The sequence below is a fragment of the Abrus precatorius genome, unplaced genomic scaffold, assembly GCF_003935025.1.
Source record: "Abrus precatorius isolate BTA unplaced genomic scaffold, Abrus_2018 Scaffold5, whole genome shotgun sequence".
NCBI lineage: Eukaryota > Viridiplantae > Streptophyta > Magnoliopsida > Fabales > Fabaceae > Abrus > Abrus precatorius.
This window is the reverse complement of record NW_020874395.1, coordinates 5,993,871-6,017,216: the sequence shown is the minus strand read 5'-3', so window position 1 is coordinate 6,017,216 and position 23,346 is coordinate 5,993,871. Positions and strand designations below refer to the sequence as shown.

The 23,346-nt window shown below is 30.1% G+C and overlaps 1 protein-coding gene across 1 annotated transcript; it reads right to left on the bottom strand.

Moving 5' to 3' along the window:
* Nucleotides 1–8,096: 8,096 nt before the first annotated feature.
* LOC113866568 (pectinesterase inhibitor 2-like) lies at nucleotides 8,097–8,600 on the bottom strand. Its single transcript, XM_027501393.1, has one exon. The coding sequence runs from the start codon at nucleotides 8,598–8,600 to the stop codon at nucleotides 8,097–8,099; it is 504 nt and encodes a 167-aa protein (XP_027357194.1).
* Nucleotides 8,601–23,346: the final 14,746 nt, after the last annotated feature.

Sequence of the window (23,346 nt, the reverse complement as noted above, 5' to 3'; positions counted from 1 at the left end):
TCCTGCAAAAGCAAAAGTTTTGAGAAATTTAAGACTAAAAGTAGAAACTGTTAAGCATAGTAGTCAATCCGGATAGCGGCGCGGAACGGCCAACCTACAAAACGCTATAGCGGGATAGCGGTAGCGGCATGACTGCTATTCTAAAGTTTTAATACAGACATATACATACTGAAAAAAATAAAATTAATATACAAATTTACAAAAAACAAAAAAAGAAAATTTAAATTAGAGAAGGAAATAAATAACAAAAAAGCAAAGGGTGCAGGAGCAGTCATTGCTTCTACTTTACTTTGAAATTTGAAACGGAACAAAGTAGAAGAATCAAAACAGAGAATGAAAAAAAAAAAAGAGAAAAATATAAAAAAAACAATTGTTCAGTCAATGGAAAGTTCGCTAAAGTTGAAGAAAATGACTGAAAAGTATTTGAAAGATGTCGGAAGTTGTGGTGTCTTGAAGAAGATGACAAAAGATGAAGAAAATAACTCAAAATAATTCGGATTACCTTAAAAAGTTTCGCTGGAGACAAAAAAAAATGACCAGAAAATGTCTCTGTTTTGGTAGAAGCCTCACCGGAGAGATGAAAGCTACACGTGAAAAAACAGAGAACAGAGGAGAGCTGCGGAGAGAGTTGAGAGATGACTTGAGAGGGCTAGAGTTTTGCGTAAGGGGGGCGAAATTTCGAGCTTGCCCCCTTAAAAGGGCCAACGGTAACAAACAAAGGGCAGAACCGAAAATTTCAGGGAATGGCATAGCAGCCGCTCCGGCCGTTATTTTCGCGCTACCGCCGCTACAGTGAAACGCGACGCTACAGGGTCGCCGTCGCTGAACTGCGCCGCTCCGCCGCGATAGCGGCCGCTGTAGGCGCTATTGACTACTATGATCCAGAAGCACCATTTTCTGCAATGTTTCTACAATAGCTAGTATAATGACTTCAATTTTTTGTTTGAAGAGAATTCAACCTCTATTCCTTCCTCTCTTTACCTATAAATCTATTTTGCTTTTATTATAATAACAGATAATTGCTCATAATCTCTGTTCTCATTCTTTTGGGTTCTTCGCTTTTCATTGACTAAATGGATTATATATGTTCTAGGTGGCAAATTTTAAATATATTGATGATGTTGAAAGTGCAGAGGAGGTGGCACAAAAAAGAGAGAAGGAGAATCAATCATTTTAGAGCAATTCTGAAAGATCAAATTACTGGGAAGAGTTGTTAAGAGACAGCTACAAAGAACATAGACTTGAAGAGTGTAATGCCTTTGGCAAAGGGAAGCGGAACCGCAACAAATTACCGGTATGTTGCATTGGTGTTTATGCTGTATTAATCAATGAGAGAATATTTTATAAGTAATTTCTATAATGCCTTTGTAAATTAAAAGGACATTCTATGTCCTCTCACATGTAGAAGAATTATTACCGTTAATTTTATGTTAATCATATATAACAGATAGTGAAAGTTAGTGTTTTATTTTTAAAAAATATAAATATTCTTTAATTTTTAAGATTTTAAAAGAATCATAATTATTAATTTAAATAGAGTATAAAATGCCATTTCAAGTTTATAGATTCTATAGCAAGCACTTTTTAGTTTGTGCATGATACATTCAACTGATCCATTAGTGTTTTAATGTTTGTTTCTATTTTATTAGTGCTATGGAACCTGTTCCTTTTTATTATCCTGGGCTGATTTTTTACAACTAAATATTGACATCCAGGATTTTGATACTTGAAATTGTGTGTCTGCACTTTTTTTCCTCATCTTTCAGTTGTGCTTTTGTTAAGGTTGTATCTGCAATTCCTTGACTTTCTTGATGGTTTCGTATGGGGGGGATGGTTTTAGTGGTTTGAAAGATATGAGCTCTGATGATGATGACAAATATGAAGAGGATTTTACGACTGATGACTCAAAATCAACTGGAACTACTACTACTAGAAGACCTCTCAAAAAGAAAGCTAGATGTACATATCAATATTTATTTATTGAGTAATGAGCATTAATTTATATTTAATATGATGACTTAGATTACCTGTGTTTGACTGTTAATTTTTTCTTTACTCATTTACAACAGATAACACAAAGATACTTCCTTTAATAAAAGGTGCATTATGTTAGAAATTAACTTTTAAAGCATCAACTTAAACAACAGTTAATAAAAACTGCTTTGTATAAAATACTAAGAAATTCACAAGATTGAGTTTTATTTTAAAGTTTTATAACTTAAAGTACTTGGTTTTAATCAAAATCAAAGAGCTGCTTTTATTCAAATTTTGATAAGATTATGACTGTTAGTTTATGATTGTGTTTAGTCTCTTTTTTAATCTTATGTATTGGAGAAAGGGTTTTGCCCTTAAATATCTTTGGTTTAGGTCATTTGGTGAATCAATTACATGTTTGGGGTTAGTGATTGGAAAGCGTTTACGTGAAACAAAAGACTTATGAAGAATTCAGAGTATTAATATGATATTTTCATTTATTTGTTTTATTTTATAATTTAAGTTTTACAGTTTTTTTAACATATGCTCAACAACACACAATAAAAAACCTGTATATCGTAAATTTTTATTGAAAATCACATGATATCGGAAGATTCAATGTATTTATAGCATTAAATGCTAAAATTTTCAATAAAAACTTGTTATTCATTTATTTATTATTGTGTGCCATTGAGCATGCATTAGAAAAACCGTGTTATTTGGATTTATGCCATGGTTTTTTTATTGCTATACAACTTGAAGATTTTTATTGTATATTTCTTTTTGAGGGGTATTAGGTAACACTTGATCCCATGCATTCTCAACAGAAAAAGAAAATAGTAACAGATACTGATAATAATAAATTTATGGATTTTATTACACTGATCTTTTATATACTTGAGTATCTTTGTTGTGTTACATATGCTCTGTCAGAAAATATGATGTTATTGGCTACTAATTGCTTGCCTCTACTACATACTAGACTTGGGTGAACTGCATATCTTCAATGCTATTTTTAAGTCATACAATTCCTAGCTAATTGTTTTTTGTTAAAAACAATGTCTCAAATAGCAGTACTAAAAAATGTATGGGTAGAGCAAGATGATAAAAGAGAGAAGATTTTTTCAAATCTAAGGACAATTCATCAAATTTGTGGCCTCCCAGATTAGTAATTGATTCATCTTTTCATATATGACTTTTAAATTTTGAAAAATACTAGATATGTTATTTTACTGACAATTTACAATATGTATATGCATAAATTTAAGGCATAAGCTTTTTTCTGTTCTTGGATATGAGTACATCAATGACCAACATGCAGGTGCTGAATCTATATTTGATTGGAAAAAGGATTTGTAAACTTGCTCTGCACAATGGTTGAAATGGGTTATTAGAAACTATTTACTATATAATAATTTTCATAGTAGAGTATGATATAGCTTTTAGACATTGTTTAATAACTTGTTGCCTGTTATGCGGTTTGTATCATGCCTTAAATATTCTATGTGAGTGAATGTGAACTCTCTCTCTCTCTCTCTCTCTCTCTCTCTCTCTATATATATATATATATATATATATATATATATATATATTGCACAGGTATCGACCCTTCCAAAGACAATTGATAAAGCTGCAAGGGCAACATTAGATTAATTATCTGAACCAGGATTATTGGAAGAGACTCAATACACAGTTTTAACAGTGTTCATTCCTTTCGGCCTCTCCCAACATTTGTGGTCCACGTTTGGTTTCCAGCCCCAATATAGAGCCTACGTGGTGTAGATGTGGCACACTTGTGTAGGTAGTCTGTGGCCCAACAAATAGCAAGTCTTGCTTCCTTGATTTAAGGTCTCATTTTCTTGCTAAATTCAAGTGTGCCCAATAATAACATTATGGTGGTAAATACCATTGGAAAATTAAATTTCACATTTTCTCCTGCATTATAGTATCCTCCACTTAAATTCACCTGCCAAATAGAGTTTGAATGTGTAAGCTAATTCCATGTTCAATTAATCAATTTTATGTAATATAACCATTTTTAATAAAGATTTTTCGAATAAATTGTTAGTACATTTGTTATTATGTCAATAGTTGTTAACCATTAGATAAGTATACTTTTAATAAGATAATCTTATTTATATATATATATATATGTGTGTATAAAATTGACAACATCTATTTATTACTAGGTATATTAAATTTTGAAACATAAAAAATTATTTCTATATATGTAATTTCATTTACTTATTACTCTATACATTAAAATTCAGAATGTATAAAATCACTCGCATTGACTACATTTACTTATTACTTTGTGCATTAAAATTCGAAACGTATAACTTACAAATTAAAATTATATTTTATTCACACTTATTATGTTTGAATTGTATTTAAAAAATATTTATTAGTATTGATGGTTATATAATATTACAAACGGCAACATAAATATTTATACTATAAATTAGCTTAAATTACTATTATTAAAATTAATTATAATATTTTTCATAATTTACAAATTAAAATTATTACTATATTTTAATATAATCTATATTTTTATTATGTACTTCAAATACTAAAATATATTTTGAATTAACAAATTAAACTTACAAAATTATTAGTTTATAGAAAACCAGAAACCTGCCAATTTGCTCTATGGTCCTGGCAACATACACCCGTTGCAATAAGTTCTTCATTGACAGAGGCAGAGAAGTAGATGCAATGATTAATGCTGGACATATGTACTCGGAGGTTGCAACTAAAGCAATTCAAGATGCACAGTCAAAGGCAAACACTCATAGATTCATCACCTTTAACAGAACAAGCACTAGATTTTTAGTCGAAGAAATGCAACATTCAACAGAAATTTGACCCTAGGAAGATTTACAGTACAGTTAGATGAAATGTGGTGTGATTGTAGCAAGTTTCAAAAAGTTCACATCCTATGCTCGCATGTACTTGCTTCATGCTTATACACACACCACAACTTTGACATCTATATATCTCCCGTGTATACCTTACAACAAGTTTCTAAGGTATACGAAGGTCAGTTTGGAGAACTCAAACATGAAGACTATTGGCCAACTTACACGAGCCCAACTTTGTGTCCAAATCCAGAACTGAAAAGAACTTCAAAGGGTTGACCCAAGTCTAGTAGGATAAGGACAGAGATGGACATTAGAGAATAACAAAGTTGACAAAAAAAAATTGTTCTTATTGTCACACCCTGGTCACACAAGGAAGACATGTCTAAACATTGTTCAAGTTTCTACTTCCCGTCATTGATTTCTGATATTGTTATTACTTTAAAATTTTCTTCATGTAATTTTTAATTTTATGAATGTCATTGCAACTTATAAATTTTAGTATTAGTAATTTATATTAAATATATTATTATTATTATTATATATATATATATATATATCTACATAATATTATTTAATAACATTTATTAATATTAATAACATATTTTTTAAATAAATAATTATGTATAAATTTTAATAAAGATTAATATCTCAAATTAAATAAATAACCTTATTATTATTTAATACTTTTATTTATTTTATAAAAATATAAAATTAAGTAAATTATTATTGTAATTTTTATCAAATACAAATTTAAAATTAATTCAATTATTATTGTAATTTTTTTAAATAATATTAAATAACCAAAAATATAATTTTAGAATATAATATTAATATCATTTTACAAAAATTAAAATTATATTAAATAATATAATAAAAAAAATAAAAATATTATTTATTATCATAATTATGTAAAAAAAATTAATAAACATGTAAAATAAATATTATTTTTATTTTTATTTATTTTCACATAATAGAATATAAATATATAAATATAATTTAAAAAATAAAATTTATTTAATTGTATAAAAATATTAAAAAAAATTCAAAAATCAAACTTCCAGAATCAGTGGCCCAAGGACCGAATTTTGGCTACCCAATTACTGCTACAGTAATTAGGTCTAATTTTGTAAATTTATTCGACACCGGTACATTCACGTAATTATATTCTTTTTTCATATTATATTAGTAAAAACTTCCACTTTTAGTATTATGTCAATGTTGCTTAAATTAAAGTAAACAACTCCTATAGTGTCATAAAATTCATATCTTGCAACATGAAAGCATTAGGAACTTAAATCTTCATCCATAAAATATATTCTCATTAGTTGGTTTGTTTTGTATGTCGTTGAGCTAACCTTTCCAAATAAGTAGATATAAAAATAGACTATTGGTCCATATACGAATATATTTAAATTCCAGTTTCAAGATTAGTGATGATGTTGCATGCTTTATTACATTAACCCTTATTATAATAGACATTGAACTGTGAGAGAATAAGATAAATGGATGACTAGTTTAGCTTACTTATTATGCGTAATTATTATAGGAGTCACCTATGGCCATGTAGTAACTTAAGTCCTTTGGTATTTTGACGTGTCTATAAACTTTTAAGCATATAAACAATTGACTTCATGTAGGATTTTCTTCGTTTAGATTTTTGTTAATATTGTAGATATGGTGTGATAGGTACGAAATTAGTTAATCTATTTTAGATATATTATGTAACCCTTAAAATAATATACTTATGGAGTGTGTTAAGGTTACCATCGTTGTTCTATTAACACTTAAACTAATAGATTGTTTTATTAATTCAGTGTTACAGATTTTTTGCTTGTGCTTTGATACACATATTTTCTCTCATATATGCAATTTTTTTTATTCATGTTCTTCATTAATGGTTAGAATAGCGCTTTCCTATTTCATGGATTGTTACAATTTTGTTGACAATTTTATCAATTATATGTAATATCATGCTGAAAAAGAATTTTTATATTTTAGTTACAATATTGTTGAATTGGTTGAGAGAGATTTTTTTCGATTTCAAACTTATGCTTGAATTCATTATTTTGATCTTATAATATGCTTATTCTTTCTAGTCTTTTATTTTATCTTGAACCTCAACTACTCCCTAAATCATACTCTAGAGGTCTCTAATTTATTTTATCTTGACCCTAAACTACTCCCTAAATCATCCTCTAGAGGTCTCTAAACAATATATATGTGCTTCAAAAGTTATATGGTGGTTTCATAGAATTTGTTGTTGCTTCTATCTCAACTTTCTTGTGTCATAAATCTTAATTGAGGATATATTGATAAATTCCAAAAGTTGTTTCTAGGATTTGAACCCATAGATTTTAGATAACAAGACAATAACCTTACTTTTGTAATTAAGGCTCTCCCTTTACATGACTAGACAAGTGTGCTAGAATAAAATTATCTAAACAGTTTCTCATCATGAGTATGCTTGCACTTGAGAAGGATGATAATATTGATGAAAGTAATATTAAAGTAAGTTATGTTTCATGCCCTTTTGCTGTCATTTCTAGTCTAAGTAAATCTCATATTTTTCATCAAATTTCTATTTAGTTATATTTATTCATATGCAATTTGCTTTTTTTAATTGAAAAATCTAAATTTGATCCATGAAGATTGACAAAGAGATCATAAAAGTAATTATGCTTTATAATATAGATATTTTTTAATGGAAGTACTTCAAATGTATGTTCGAATAAAATAAATATTTTAAAATCATTAAATTAGTATAATTAATTTAAAGCAACAACCTTAATGTGAATTCATTACGGATGATGTTGGATGAACTTCTTTATCTTTTCTATGGATAAATTAACTCCTGATTGTAAATTTATTTTTAAAAATTTATAATATTAAAAAAATTCAATTTTTTTATTAATATAAATTATTTCTTTAAACACCTTGTTTACAAACTCTTCATGATTTCAGTTATAACCTGTGTTACTAAATAAAGTCTTTAACAAAGAAAACAAGTCTAATATGATATTACTTGGTGAATAGTTAAATAACCTAGAGTATATAACAAACAAATAGAATTCACTAATCAAACGTAGAAAAAAAGAGGTAATTATCTTGATTCATTACTATGTATTTAACTTTAACCACAAAAGGCACTAGAACCCAACTATGAAATGAGAGTTTATTAATAATCATATATAATTATGAAAACACATTGAAATAAATTACAAGATGCTTTTGGCATATTTAATTTGAAATGCAGTATAATCATACGTTAGGGTACAACATATCAGATACAATAATAATTATTTCAATAACCTGTGAAATAGCATCAGCAAATGTAGGGAGCAAAGATGTATCATGAAAAGGATTAAAATCATCAGTAGGTAACTCTCCATCAAGACACAAATTAATGTTAGTGTTGATTGCAACAGCATTCATATTCAAGGATGAGTAATCTCTCTTTTTCAGTGTCTCTTGTGTAAGCTCCACTCTTCTAAGGGCACCTGTTTCATAATTGAAATGTTTTAAGCATAATGTATAATGCTCTCTTGCATCTGAATTGTTAACATTTCGTCTAATTAGCTTGTGAATTAGTTTGATAGTGTTGGTCACATTCACACGTGTCACATCAACGACATATTGAGCAATGCCAACAAGATCTGCATTAGCTATTCCACCAGGCTTTGAATTCACAATATTTCTACAAAATGAAGGATTGCTAGCTTTCTTGCAAATGGCATCAACTTCCACACCTTGACTTACATACATGGATGTAGCAAATAAGAGAAACATTAACATCGTTGAAGACAATTTTTGTTCCATTGTTAAATTATTACTATTTCTCCTTCCTTGTCCTTTTTGTTTAGTCCTCTCAAACCCCTTTTGTAGTTCTCAATTGAAAACAAGGGTATAGGTTAGTTTCTAACATATTAACAATGCGCCTATTGTAATTGTTGTAAAACCTCCCAAATAAAGAAAAGTAATGCATGTGCCATTAACTTTAGATTTATTGCTAAAAATATCAAACTAAATACAAAATTTTTAACACAAGTTCAATAATCACACCATCTCTTATAGGTGAACAACTAAGCTTTCTATTCTTAATTCCTATTCTTAGATTTTTAGTTTTTTATTTTTTAAATTGAATGCAAACTCAATTTATGAATTTGCAGTAATTATTTAAAGAAAATGTTGAAAAAATATATTTTTAACATTTTTCAGTAGGATATGTTTATTTAAAATTAATTGCTATCATAGACAAGACACTATTTTCAGTATAAGTTGTGAGTTTTAAATATTTTTCTCTTTATCAACTTTTTTTTGTTACATACATTTGGACCATTTTACTCTACTTGAAAAAGTCCTTCAATCATTATCTTTTATTTTATTCTACATGGATCATTTTACTTTGCATTGTGCTAACCATGATCACAAAAGAAAAAAATAAATAAATACTAGTTTTGTTAATATTAACCTTAAGATTAATATATATCATAAAAAGTTAGTAAGTTTGAAAATATTTATTTTATTTTATTTTTGTTTAACACCCTAATTTTAAGTAAATAATTTAAATGAGTAAAAAATATGAAAATTCGAAGGTTATTTTTTCAAAAAAATTAATATAAATAAAAGTCTAACTAACTGCAAGTAAGTCCTTAAACTTTTTTATAATTATAAAATTATATTATTTTTACCCGTAATTATATTAGTAGAATTGATTTGCTAGTTACCAAGGGTAGAACTTAAAAGTTTATTTAGTTTGAATAAGTAAACACATTAATAGAAAACTTTAGTTAAAAGTATGAAGAATTAAGCAATATATTAAATTTCTATTTCACTCATACTTATTCTAATATTATTAGCAAGCGTGTGGGAGATTTTGGTGCTGGTTACAATAGAGAACAAAAGACAAGACAAAAAGAGCTTGGGAGGAGGAAAAAGGAAGCAAGGAAGAAGAAATCTCAAAGTATTAGAAGATTTTGTAAGGTGATGAAATGATTAAAACTTTTCTTCCTTTTCATCTTCTACTTCTTTAACTTTGATCATTTGAGTAATTTTGCTAGATAACTACATGAATAGCATTGTTTGTAAGCTCAAACCACTTATAGTATAATGTCAACGTTACTTGAATTAAAGTATATGACTCCTATAGTGTCATGAAATTGATATCTTGCAACATGAAAAGAATTATAAGAAAGTATTAAGAACTTAAATTAATAACCTTTATCACTAAAATTTCTTCTCATTAGTTTGTTTATTTTGCATGTTGCGCTAACCTTTCCAAATAAGTAGATCTAAAGATAAACTATTGGTCCATATACGAATATATTTAAATTCCAATTTCAAGATTAAAGATGATACTGCATGGCTTTTTACATTGACCCTTATTATACATAGGAGTCACCTGTGGACAGTAACTCAAGTCCTTTAGTATTTTGACGTGTCTATAAACTTTTAGAGCGTATAAACAAGTCACAATTGGCTGCATGTAGGATTTTCTTCGTCTAGAATTTTGTTAATATTGTAAATATAGTGTGATAGCTAAGGAATTAGTTAATCTATTTTAGAGATATATTATGTAACCCTTAAAATAATATACCTGATGGAGTATTAATGTTACCACCACTGTTCTATTAATATTTGTGATGTAAAATTTAAATATTCCGCTAATTTGCATTCAAATAAGTAAATGCTAGAACAGTTACGCTCTATGCTAGTCAAGGGTGTCACGTAAGCACCTTTGTTAACAATTTTCATAAAAATAAAAATATATTACATCATGTCTAATCAACAAAGATTGTAACATGACATTGTAAGTTCAATCCTTCATTAGCCAATGTAAACTCCACACCATGGCTTTCTTGCACAAGTGCTTACATTTCCAACAAAGACAAAAATTACATGAAAGAAATCATTTTGTGAAAAATCTAATAAAAAATGTTTATTTTTCTTAGGTTACGCATACCAACCAAAATCATTAGACCATTATCAAGTCTTCCCAAAAATGCATAGGAAAAAAAAAAGGTTTGTGACCCTTTAGAAACAAGTATGGTTCTTCCCATGCATCAAGATCCCTCTAATATATTATCCTATCAGACAGGGATAAGGGCTGAGGTTATACTCATGCAAAGATTGTCCACGACAGTTCTTTTGCATCACCAAATACTTTTAAGAAACATGATATTCAACAAGTCTTTATATGAGAGCTATAAAAAAATAATTTATTACCCTCCATACTTGCAAATGTAGTGCTTAATTTATCTAAATTATCTATAAGGCTATAGGTAAATAGAAAGGAAAGGTAATGGTATATGAGCTCAAAGAAGGTAATTTAGGCCTATAAAAGGATGGCTTTGGAAATAATGTCTTAATCGACGAGCTATGTGAACTAGTACCAATACCGTCTTCTCCATTATCTGGTATCGCGTTTCAGTACTTTGAAGTGTTCGGTTGATGAAATATACATGTGCTGGTTTAGGTGTTTCATGTAGTAGTACCGAGCTGATAGCAATTTCAGATATAGCCAAATAGACAATCATATCATGTCCTGATTTTGATTTTCGTAAAATAGGAGGAGTTGTCAATATATTTTTACATTGGAGAAAAGCGGTCTCACATTCATCTGTCCACTGGAATTTTTGTGATTTTCTAAGTAAGTTAATAAAATGACGAGATCTTTCCGCCATTGTGGGTAAGAATCTGGCAAGGGCAGCAATCTGGCCAGCTTATCTCTAAACTTCCTTTCTATTTTGTGGACGAGTCATTTCTATAATGGTCTGACATTTGTCTGGGTTTGCTTGAATCCCCCTTTTAGAAAGCATGAACCCTAAGAACTTTCCTCCGGCTACTCTGAACGTACATTTCTCTGGGTTGAATCTCATGCCGTGTCGCCTTGCCTCACCGAACACCTCTTTTAAATAAGTGATATGCTTATCAAGGGAAACGAACTTGACCACCATATCGTCCACGTAAACTTCCATGTACTTCCCAATTTGTTTTTCAAAGATTTTATTTATGAGTCTTTGATAAGTCGTCCCTACGTTTTTAAGGCCAAAGGGCATTACTTTGTAACAATAATTCACCGAGTCTGTTATAAATGTCGTCTTCTCCTCGTCTGGGGGATACATCCGAATTTGGTTATATCCTGAATATGCGTCTAGGAAACTAATTACCTTGTGGCTGGCGGCACCGTCGACTAAGGTGTCGATATTGGGAAAGGGGTAGGCGTCCTTAGGACATGCCTTGTTTAAATCTGTGAAGTCAGTCCACATTCTCCACTTTCTGTTGGCCTTTTTTTACCATGACCACATTAGCCAACCAGGTAAAATACTGTACCTCTCGGATAAATCTGAGTTGTAATAATTTATTAGTCTCCTCCTTTACCGCCCATGCTCTATCTCCTCCAATTTTTCTCTTTTTCTGCGCCACTGTTTTGGCTCCCCTTAAGACCGACAAGTGATGACACAAGAATTCAGGATCTATTCCCGGCATGTCGGAGACTGGCTAATCAAACAAGTTAGCATTTCGTTTTAACACATTTTGAAGGTCCTGCTGCTCCTTCTTGGACAAACTGTTTCCTAGGTAAGTGACATGTTCAAGTTGTTTTCCTAGTTGAAAAAACTGTTTATTTTCACTGGGTTTAATCCGAAATCCCTCATCAATTCTTGGATCTAGCTCGATATCCAAGTCCTCTTCTGACTGAGGAGATACAATGTTAACATCTCGTCTATATCCTTGGAATGGCTTTAGATGCAGGCTTGCGAAGTAGCATTCTCTAGCTATAACATCGCTACTTTATTAATTATCAATTTTATACTTGATGTGAGTTATTAATGCATGTTGCTTGAAATTAGGAGAGTTTTAGATGGGTGAGTTGCAGGATTTTTCGTTGTAGCGAGATGTGTCTCACTGTAGCAAAAAATCAGCATCAAAATTAGAGATTCTAGTGCTCTCTCGCTGTAGCGAGGAGCTCTGCTGTAGCTAGAATGACAGACAGCAAAGTGCAATTTTTGTTTGGTTTTTCGCTGTAGCGAGAGAATGTCTCGCTGTAGTGAAAATTACTCGCTGTAGCGAGAATTGGCTTGCTATAGCGAGAATGTCGCGAGTTGAGGGGTATTTAAAGATTTTCAAGTTAAGAAACTTGGATTATAATACAAGTCACAACTCTCATGCGTTCTCTCTAACTTTTCTCCTCATTTTCTTAGCAAATCCTTGAAAAACCCCAACTTTTCTCCGATCAAAGTCTCAAAGATCACTTTCCTTGCTCGTTGGTAAGTTTTTGAAGCTTGATTCTCCATCCCTTTGGTTATTTTCTTGATTCTCCTTCTCTAAATAATGTCTCTTGTGATATTTAGGAAGAACCTCACATTTTGAGCAAGAACCCTCAAAAACCCTTCACTAAACCTCCATTTCAAGGTAAGGAGAGCTCTATTTTGTTACCAATAAATTGTTATGTCTATATTCATGAAAAAAATTGTGATGAAATGCATGATTTTGAGTGTATGTTGGATGAGAATGTGTTTTTGTTATGTTTGAAGCATGTTTTGTAGTGTTTGATGAAGTGTATGATCATTGATTTAAATGTATATGCATGTATGTAGTGGACTGAGTCCGAGGGGACTAACTCTTGGCAATGATTGAATGATGTATGATATAATAATGAAACTAGAGTAAAATAGAGAGATAAAAGTGTGAATAATATATTAGTAAATAGAGAATGGAAAATATAGAAATGAAATGAAAAAATATAGATAAAGGGAAATGAAGTGAGAAAGGAATATGATAAGGACAAGTATAGATGGTTCAAAGGTACACTGGAAATGTGAAAGATGGAGAAGACTGAGAAGTCTTGAAGAAATGAGGGTGGTGGATGTTCCTCTTGAATTGCGCAATACAAATGAGAATAGGAATACCACAGGTCTCACACTTGTTTCTTGACCTATACTCTTAACTACATTTTTGCTAAAAAGGGCTGGGTCGGCACACGTTGTATCCGTGTAGCTGCGGCTATCCAACGACTATCTATGCTAAGGAAGACCTCGAGGGATCCCAGGGGCAGTGGAACTGATAGTGCAATTGAGAATGGAATTGAATATGGAAATGAGTATCGAAAGGATAAATAGAGACAAACATAATTTAGATGCATAACTGAATTGTTATATGATGCATGTTGAATGTTTTATCTGTATTATTGAATTCTCTGTGTATGTATGCTTGGTAACAAATGTAGAGACTCATCTTTACGTAACCATTTCAGGGAATCCAGATGACAGCACCCATAGAGTAGTAGACAGTTCAGTAATAGATAATGTAAATGATGTATTTGGCGAGTACCAGAAACTTAGTTACTTTAGAATTCTTGTTTATGATAGTGAGGTACCTAGTGAGGTAGTTATAATGGAGCTGGAGTTAGCTTTTAGCATTCCTTTTGATTTGTCTGTGCATCAAATCCATCATACCCTCTGTATTTATATCTTTTTTGGCATTGAGAGAACCCCAGCAACAGTAACGTATCTGGTCACGTACCATGATCACGACCATTCCAGAATACCATCGCGATGAACGATCGAGCAGATTACAGGTACTCAGGTCACCGCCGATCCAGGTGATCTGTACCTTAGCTCAAATGACGAGCTAGATTCTGAAGACTTAGCAATGATACAGGGTTGGCATGGGGAAGACTAGTGTCACTTAGTCATTAGTGGGCACACTGTTCATTAGGACCAGTACTATTTTGAGTCTTTGTAAATGTAAATGAAATGGTCCTAATGTATTTTGATAACTCTTATATATATTTGGAAGCATTGATATTTACTGTATATTATGAAAACAAATATGACCATATTATTTGATGTTCTGTTAACCAGTTTTAAAGGCTAATGTCTTATTATTGAAGTTTTTCTGAATTAAATTTCTATTATTCAGAATTTTTTTCGATTTTATACTGTTATTATGTTAATTAAAAATAAGGATGTTACATTTTGATATTAGAGCAGTTCTTCCAAACCGGATTGGGGTATGGGACTAGTTTGTTTGTGCTGTGTACTCTCATATTCTTGCGTAACAGGAACATGAGAGAATTGATTGTTAGAATAGCCTGTCTGGAGGATCGATGAGACAGGACAGGAGGCCCTCAAGATTTCAAAGGAGATTCTACTTTGGCCCAGCTCAATCAAGAGCTAGTGGAGTGACATCTCGTAAAGGAGGTGGTTCTGGCTCTAATGTTCCACGAGAGTCATTAAAATGCTTTCAGTGTGGAGGACCCCATATGATTCGAAACTGCCCACAGCCAACTACGGCATGTGGTCATTGTGGGAAAATGGGACATCCAACTGATGCTTGCTGGTTTGCACCACAAGGGAGCAGAAGTGTAAGTGGAAGTAATAGGCTGGCGCCTAAGACCAGTGGAGGATCACAGTCTAATGTGCAAGGTCAAGTGTTTGCCATGACTGGCTCTGAAGCAGCAAAATCCAATGATTTTATTTGAGGTAAATGTATCCTGAAAGATAAAATTGTTGATGTTCTTTTTTACTCTAGTACTACACATTCTTTCATTTCTTTGGATTGTGTAAATTGTTTGGGACTGCCTATCTCTGCTCTTCCGTGTGATATTGTAGTATGTACTCCCACAAATCAATCTATAGTGACTTCTTGTGTATGTTTGAGTTGTTCTGTGATAGTTCATAGTAGAACTTTCATAGTAGATTTGATTTGTCTACTCTTTGCTTAGCTGGACATTGTGTTAGGAATGGATTAGTTGTCGTCCAATCATGTCCTTCTTGATTGTAAAGTGAAAACGCTCATTTTCGGCGATAGTGTGCCGAGAAGTCTGAGATTCTTATGTGAGGGTGACTCAAGGAGCATGATTAGTGTTAAAGCCTTTATGGTACTATTTTTTACTGAGAAAGAAAAGAGTGTGAAGGTGGAGTATATTCCGGTAGTGAATGAATTCTTAGAAGTCTTTCCAGAAGATGTAATTGAACTACCACCTGAGAGAGAGATTGAATTTACGATCGACCTCATACCAGGAGTAAGCCCAATCTCCATTGCACCATATCGAATGTCGCCAATTGAGTTGGCCGAAGTAAAGAAGCAAGTTGAGGATTTGCTGGAGAAATAATTTGTGAGACCGAGTATATCACCATAGGGAGCTCCTGTGCTTTTAGTAAAGAAAAAGGATGGAAGCATGAGAATGTGTGTCGACTACCGCCAATTGAATAAAGTCACTATTAAGAACAAGTATCCTCTTCCCAGAATAGACGACTTAATAGATCAACTTATGTGTTTAGTTTCGCTTATTGTTTCTAAGAATTTTAGTTTAAAAATTTATTATATTAAATACATTTAGCACTTGTGATCTTTGAATATTTATTTTTTATCTATGTTTGAACCTTGTTCGGCAACTACATATTGAATTTTTATATTATTATGCTACTTATGTGAAATTATATAAACATATGTTTCTTTATAAATATTTTTTTCTCAAACAAACGCTGGTAATGGGTACAAGATAGGTATGCGGATACCCAAAGGGTACGGGTATGGGTACAGGGATTAATGTTCATACCCACGCGGGTATAGGGATGGGTACTATAATACCCTACCCGTTGTCATCCCTACTCAACATCACTTCTTCGATCTTTGTTTTCTCTCATAATCTTAAAAGATTCTCTTTTTTCAACATCTTTTGAGTTGGATCCCTGCTTCATCCATACTTGACTACGGTACTCAGCCAACTCCTCCATCTGCATGTACTTAGCGGCCTGGCTTCTCCGTTCATCTAGGTTCAGGGGTGGCTTTTTACATATGTTGTTGACAAAAGGTCCTGGTTTGAGGGCTGTTGTGAGATGATGCATGGCCACTGCCGGCTCCAAGTTGTGGATTGAGAGGGTCACTTTGCCAAAGCGCTCAATGAACGCTCTAAGTGTCTCTCTTTTTTCCTGACGGATGTTGACAAGCACTGAAGACGTCAGAGGATAGGGGCGGCTTGAAGCAAACTGTAGGCTGAATCGTCTAGTGAGGGTTGCAAAAGAATCAATGGACGAGGGGGGTAACTTAGTGAACCAGTTGAGGGCTGGTCCTCGAAGCGAAGTGGAAAATATTTTGCATAATAAAGCGTCATTTTCTGTCTATAAACCAACTTGGGTTGTAAAAATATCCAAGTGTTCCCTAGGGTCAGATGTTCCATCATACTTTTCTAATGTTAATCCTCTCCAATTGTCCGGTAATTTAGTCTCTAAGATAGGCTGAACAAAAGGGTTTCGACTTGCAGTATCATCCTGATCAGTTTAGGTTCCAAGTTGCTGGACCACCCTTGGTTTTTCTTGCATTGCCAAGGACTTTCCCTTTTCCTAGGCGAAGGGTGTAGTTTGGGAGGGTATATAGGTGCTGATTTCCTCGCTCAGATTGACGTTTTCCTTTCTCAAAATTGACAGTTCAAGGACGTCTTTTTTTCTCCCCCTTTGCATCTCCAACATTTTAGCTTTTAGTTGCCTTATTACTTCAAAAAAGCTTTCATCTCCTCCCCCTTCTATTAGAACTTCAGAGATCGGTTAGTTAGGTGTGGCATTCTCCTGCTGCCAAGAAGTTCCTCCTTGCTGAATCTGTCCTTCCTATGGCTTCCAGTAAATACCATGGTGATTCTAAAAAATTGAGACAAATCGAGGCACACGGTGGATGCCAAAATGTTCTTCCTAAGGAATCACTGATCTTCTTGCCTCCTCTGGTTCGAGATGACGTCCTTCCTTCTATTGCTGACTTTATCTTATGTAGATGGTGTACCTTCAAAATGCACTCCGATGATGAAGTCAGGTATCGATTTAGGCAATAAATGCTATTTAATATTCAGAAGTCAACCTCTTACTGTACCCTTTACCTTTTTTTTATAGGCATTACTATGGGCTAATGGGCTTTATGAGTCAGCCTTGGTTTTGGCCCTTTAATTAAAGTAGATAATGGTCTAATTATTACCCTTAATTGAGTTAATTACCTTTTAACCTGACCGAGAGGGTATTCGGCTATTTAGGCCGAAGGGGTACTCGATTTCTTTTTTCTATAAGTAGGACTGAGTAGTGTCTTATTCAGTACAATAACTTTAATATAAACACATCAAAATATTATACCGTCATTAAAAAAATAGATATGTTCTAACAATTTTGACCTAGATCTGGTATATTTGAGATTTAATGATTGTTTTCATATATAATTTTTATGTCATGTCTATGTGTCTATCTCTGTAATCTAATATTTGATATATCACATGGTTTTATTAAAAAAGATTAATATTTAGTGAAACTGATTTAAATATTTTTTAAAATTAAAAATATATAATTTTAAGAATATAACATAAATAATTATATTAATAAAAAATATTTGTATTGAATTAATATTTTTACGTATAATACCTGTATTTTGATTTATATCCTAAGAAGTAACTTTAAGTCCACAAAATAACTGAATTTTTTCATTAGCATGGTTTTTTACATTTGTAATTGAATGCTTTTAGAAAAATTTTCAAAAACATTAGAACTTGTATTCGAATCTAAAAATTTTGAATAATCATATAGTGAGAATATATAATTCTAATAAATATATATCATTTGATATGTTAATATAATGAATATTTTTATAATATTTTAAATACTAACTTCTATCTTTCTTGTATTGTAAGTCTTTCGATAGTTATGAAGATTTAAACTTCATACTTATAAAATTTTAAAAATACGTAAAGAAAAATGTTTGTTAACTTTTGAAACAAGTGATATATATATATATATATAAATTAATCTAAAATTTAAACTTAATTTAGAGTTAAAACGTTACATTTTTTTTTACATATTCACTCATTACAATATAAAATTATTAAATATACAAAACGAACGGTTACCTAAAGATTTAAATATCAAATCACATTCATTTTCATTGTTATGATATTTAATAATATTTAATTAATTTTAATTATTATAATTAATTAGTTTTAATTTGAGAGTTTTGAATTTATCATCATCATTATAATATTTTGTAAAAAAAAATTGTAACAAAATCATTAAGTAAAAATATTATTAATTTTCTAATTTAAAAAAATTAAATTTGTCATCGTAATTATTATAATATAAAATATAAATAAAATATTATCTACATTAATAGCTTATACATAATTATGATAAGTTAATTTCTATTAAATTATTTTTAAAAAAATTAAAATAATAGAAGTAGAGAAAAAAAGAGTAGTTAAAAACTTTTCAATTAAGATTTAGGTAGAAACTAAAAGAGAATAATAATTTTATTTAATATAAAAAGTAATTTTTATATCAATTAGAATTAAAGATATTGATATAATATAAAATTTATGAGTCACATATAAAATTTAAACAAAGTTTATGTTAAAAATAAATTCAATACATAATATATATAACAATAAAATAAGATATATATATATATATATATATATATATATATATATATATAATAAGATAACAAAATTATTTTTTAAAAGATAGAAATATTTGGTAACATTTTACTTTTCAAATTCTACATAATATTAAAAGTATTTAAATAATATTGTAATAAAAATGGTTCAATGTTCTAAATCTTCCATTATTGCCTTGTGTTCACCTTTTTTATTTCATCTTCCTCAAGTTGCGACCTAATAGAAAATATCAAATAAAATTATTGTATAATCTAAGAAATTTAAATAATACATTACAAATTTATAATTTATACATTAATTTTCTCCTTCTTTTATCTTGCCTTAAGCAGATATTTTTTTTTCAATAGAACTTGTGTGCATGACCACTCCAATCACATCTATTCATAAAATAAATAAATTTAGGAAACTAATTGATAAATTAAATACAAATAATATAACAATTTTAGTAAAATTTTACAACAAAATATATGTTAAGGCGTTATTTTCACAGTGACTTTTCAAATCTTCAAAGTTCACAAACTCAAAGATATGGTAAAAAATTATGTTATCATCATTTAATTCCTTAATAATAGTTAGTGGTATAGAATTGTAACACTGAAAATTTTGTTATGAAGTATATTTTTTTTCCTTTAATATACATTTGAACCGATAAAAAATACTCCGTACTATAGAAGCATGTATGTAATTACTCTATAAAAAGAAAAAATTAATTAATTAGAAAATTTAAAAATAAATTATTATTTAATTATTATACAACAACATAAAAAATCTAAGTTCAATTATAATTTATTAAAAATAATAAATTTTAATTAAGAAAATACAAATACTAATATATTTTCATCAATTTTTAGTACCATATAAGTACTAATTAACTTTTTTTTGCGACTTATATTTAGTGTATCTCACAATCGTGATCCATTTATCTTTATTGAAACTTGTTATTTTCTACAAAATCATAAAAAAATATAAAAGTAAATAATTACCTATGATGTATTAAAGAAAATAATGATAGATTTGATATAAATTAATTATTTAAATAAAATTTAATACATGATATAATTTAAAAATAATACACCTTTATGCTTACACAAAAAATTAAATTGAAATATATAACACAATTTAGTAAAATAAAATAAAAAATATCAACCTCAAAAACACATATATTTATGTGGACAAGTAATTTTTAACCGTTAACATGATTGCAAAATACAAAAAAAGGAAGACAATAGAAAGAATGGCGAATCATTAAAATAAACTTCAACTCAAAGATCTAGGAGGAAAACACACCTTATACCTCGTCTATTATACTTCCTATAGAAAATGAGTATTTGCTTGTATTAGAAGTGTTTAGGGGAAACCTCCTATTTAACTCTAACTGAAACTTTGACTGACTCACATAAAAGTAACTATAAAGGGATATTATTGGCTTACTTACTTTCTTATCAATTATATGCCTTTAATAAAATCTTTTTTTGTACTTGATACGCAGATGAGTCATTCAATAGATAAAGATAAATTTTCTCTTCTATATCCGTTGACTCTTTAAAGTTTGATTTATGAGCAACCTGACCGAGATGAGATGTGAGCAAGTTTTTAAAAGTTATATAAACATGACTTATATAAGTGAAGATGAAGTCCTACTTAGAGATATATTAAAAGTCAAACAATAGAAAATTAATATAATAAAAGTTATCTTTTCATCTATATTATAGTTTACTTACCTTTTCATTGAAAATTTAATTTAATAATATAATATATGTATATATATAATATAAAACAATAATTAATATTTAAATGTTAAATAGAACTTAAAATAAAAATATATTTTTATTTTTAATTAAAAGGTAACTCGGGAACTTCATCAAATTTTTTCAAAAATATTTTTGAACAATTTAATCAATATTATTTTTTTATTTTTATTAAATATCATTCATACTAGTTTTGTCACTGTCATTTTTAACATTATATAACTATCAATTCTAATAAATTTTTCTTGAATACAATTCAAAGATAATAAGTATGAATTAACTATAATTATAATTCTTAAATTATGTAAATGAGTATAATTAATTTCAATAATTTATAATTTAATGTAGTTTTAAATTATCTTATATTAAAATAATTAATAAAATAATTTAAATATATAAACTTATTTTTATTAGAAATTTAATTTAACAATATATAATATAAACTAATAATTTTGTAAGTGTAATTTTTTTCATTCAACGTACATTTTAATGTTTGAAGTACATAATAAAATATAAATTATATTAAACTAATTTTTAAAATGATTTAAATTAATATCATTTAAATTTAAACATAACTTAAAGTAAATATACAATGTTATTTTTAATTAAAAGGTAACTCAAAAAATTTATAGATATTTTTTTTCTATTAATTATTTTTATTGAACAAAAACATTATAATTTATTTTAGTAATTTTAATTTTATTTTATAGGCTTAATTATATTTTTGGTCCCTATAAATATATGTGTTTTTGTTATTAGTCCTTACAAATATTTTTATTAGGAAGTAGTCCTTCTAGAAAATTAGGAAATTACTCCTACCGTTAACCTCCCTTCTGTTAAGTGCTAAGCTGGCTGACAGAAAGCTAACTCAACACTCCACATGGCCATCTTCAAGTCTAGTCATAGCTTACTTGACATGCCACGTAATTTATTATTTATTCTTTAAAATTAAAATTTACAAATAAACCATTAACCTATTTTATATAATTGCATAAAAATCTTTCTCCTTCCCGATTCCTTTCTTTTCCTACGACACCGCTCCTTTACCCTTACCCCTCCTCCATTCCCCCATGGCCACTCCCTCCCCTTCTCCCTCCTTATGCCGCTATTCTCTTCCCTTCTTCGTCTTGCATCATCACTCCTCCCTTTCACCCACACACTCCCACCCACACCCCATGGAGACGAGAATAAAACCATACTGGTGGTATCAAACAATGAGGAAGTTTACTTGATTACATTGTTGCAGAAGCATGTGTCGAGATACGAGGTTATCAACAAAGGTAAGAACTTTTAGGTTGGAATTGACATTTTGTTGTTTTTGTTTTAGATTATGTAAGATTGTGGCCTCAAGAAAGTAGTAAAGAGGAGGTGATAACTTGCAAATTGTAGAACCTCCACTAAAACTCATCCGTAAATCCTGACCAATGTTTCATTGCTCATAGAAATATCCCAATTAAATAATAATTTAAACCAACCCCAATTTAATTCTCTTATGCTTCTAACGTTCCCGTCCAATTTAATTCCCCCTTCCCTGCACCTTCTTTTTCAACTTCAAAATTTTAATTTCACATTATGCAAACTAACAAATCAACACTTCAATCATAACTATGGACAAGAAAGATAGAAAATTAAAAAATACACTTAAAAAGCTTCATTCTCCTTTCTCACCCTCCTTCTTTTGGAAAGAAAAGCATGCCACTATCATTACGCCAAATTAAAATCAGAGCTAGAATTTCTGCAAAACACACTCCTATTCCCTTGTGAACTTCACTCGGCACCACGAAATGCGCCAACGAATCCACCGACTGCACCAAATTCTCTTGGCACAGGAACTCATCATAGAAAACCCTCTCCACCTATCTCCCAACATCATGTAGAACACGTGCGTCTTGTCGGATTTCTTGCTCCGAGAAAGCACTGCCGTCGTGAAGATTGCCGACATCCTCCCAGGAGCCGCCGGAAAGTTGCACTTAACTCATGAGGATCCAAATCTATGTCTCAGATCATTATTTACCTACTTTAGAATTTCATAATATTTAATTTCGAAACAAAAATTGTCAGATTAAATGGAAAATTTTCTGTGAAGTGATTAGTTGTGAACATTGCAGGGCAAAAATGTGGTATCAGGTACCAGAACAGGCTTAGTTATATCAACTGGATCCAATACTTACATGAGCACCATGTTTTCAAAAGGTTGGAAGAAGAAGCTAGCAGATGAATTTGAAAAGGGTCTCAGATGGATATTTTACTTGCTTATTTATATTATTCTAGTAGTTGTTACAATCATTTTTGTGATAAATTACACAACATCTCTTGATTTGAGCGAAAGTATTTTTTT

Coding starts and splice junctions, on each gene's coding strand:
- LOC113866568 (XM_027501393.1), bottom strand. CDS start 8,600: ATGTATGTAAGTCAAGGTGTGGAAGTTGATGCCATTTGCAAGAAAGCT.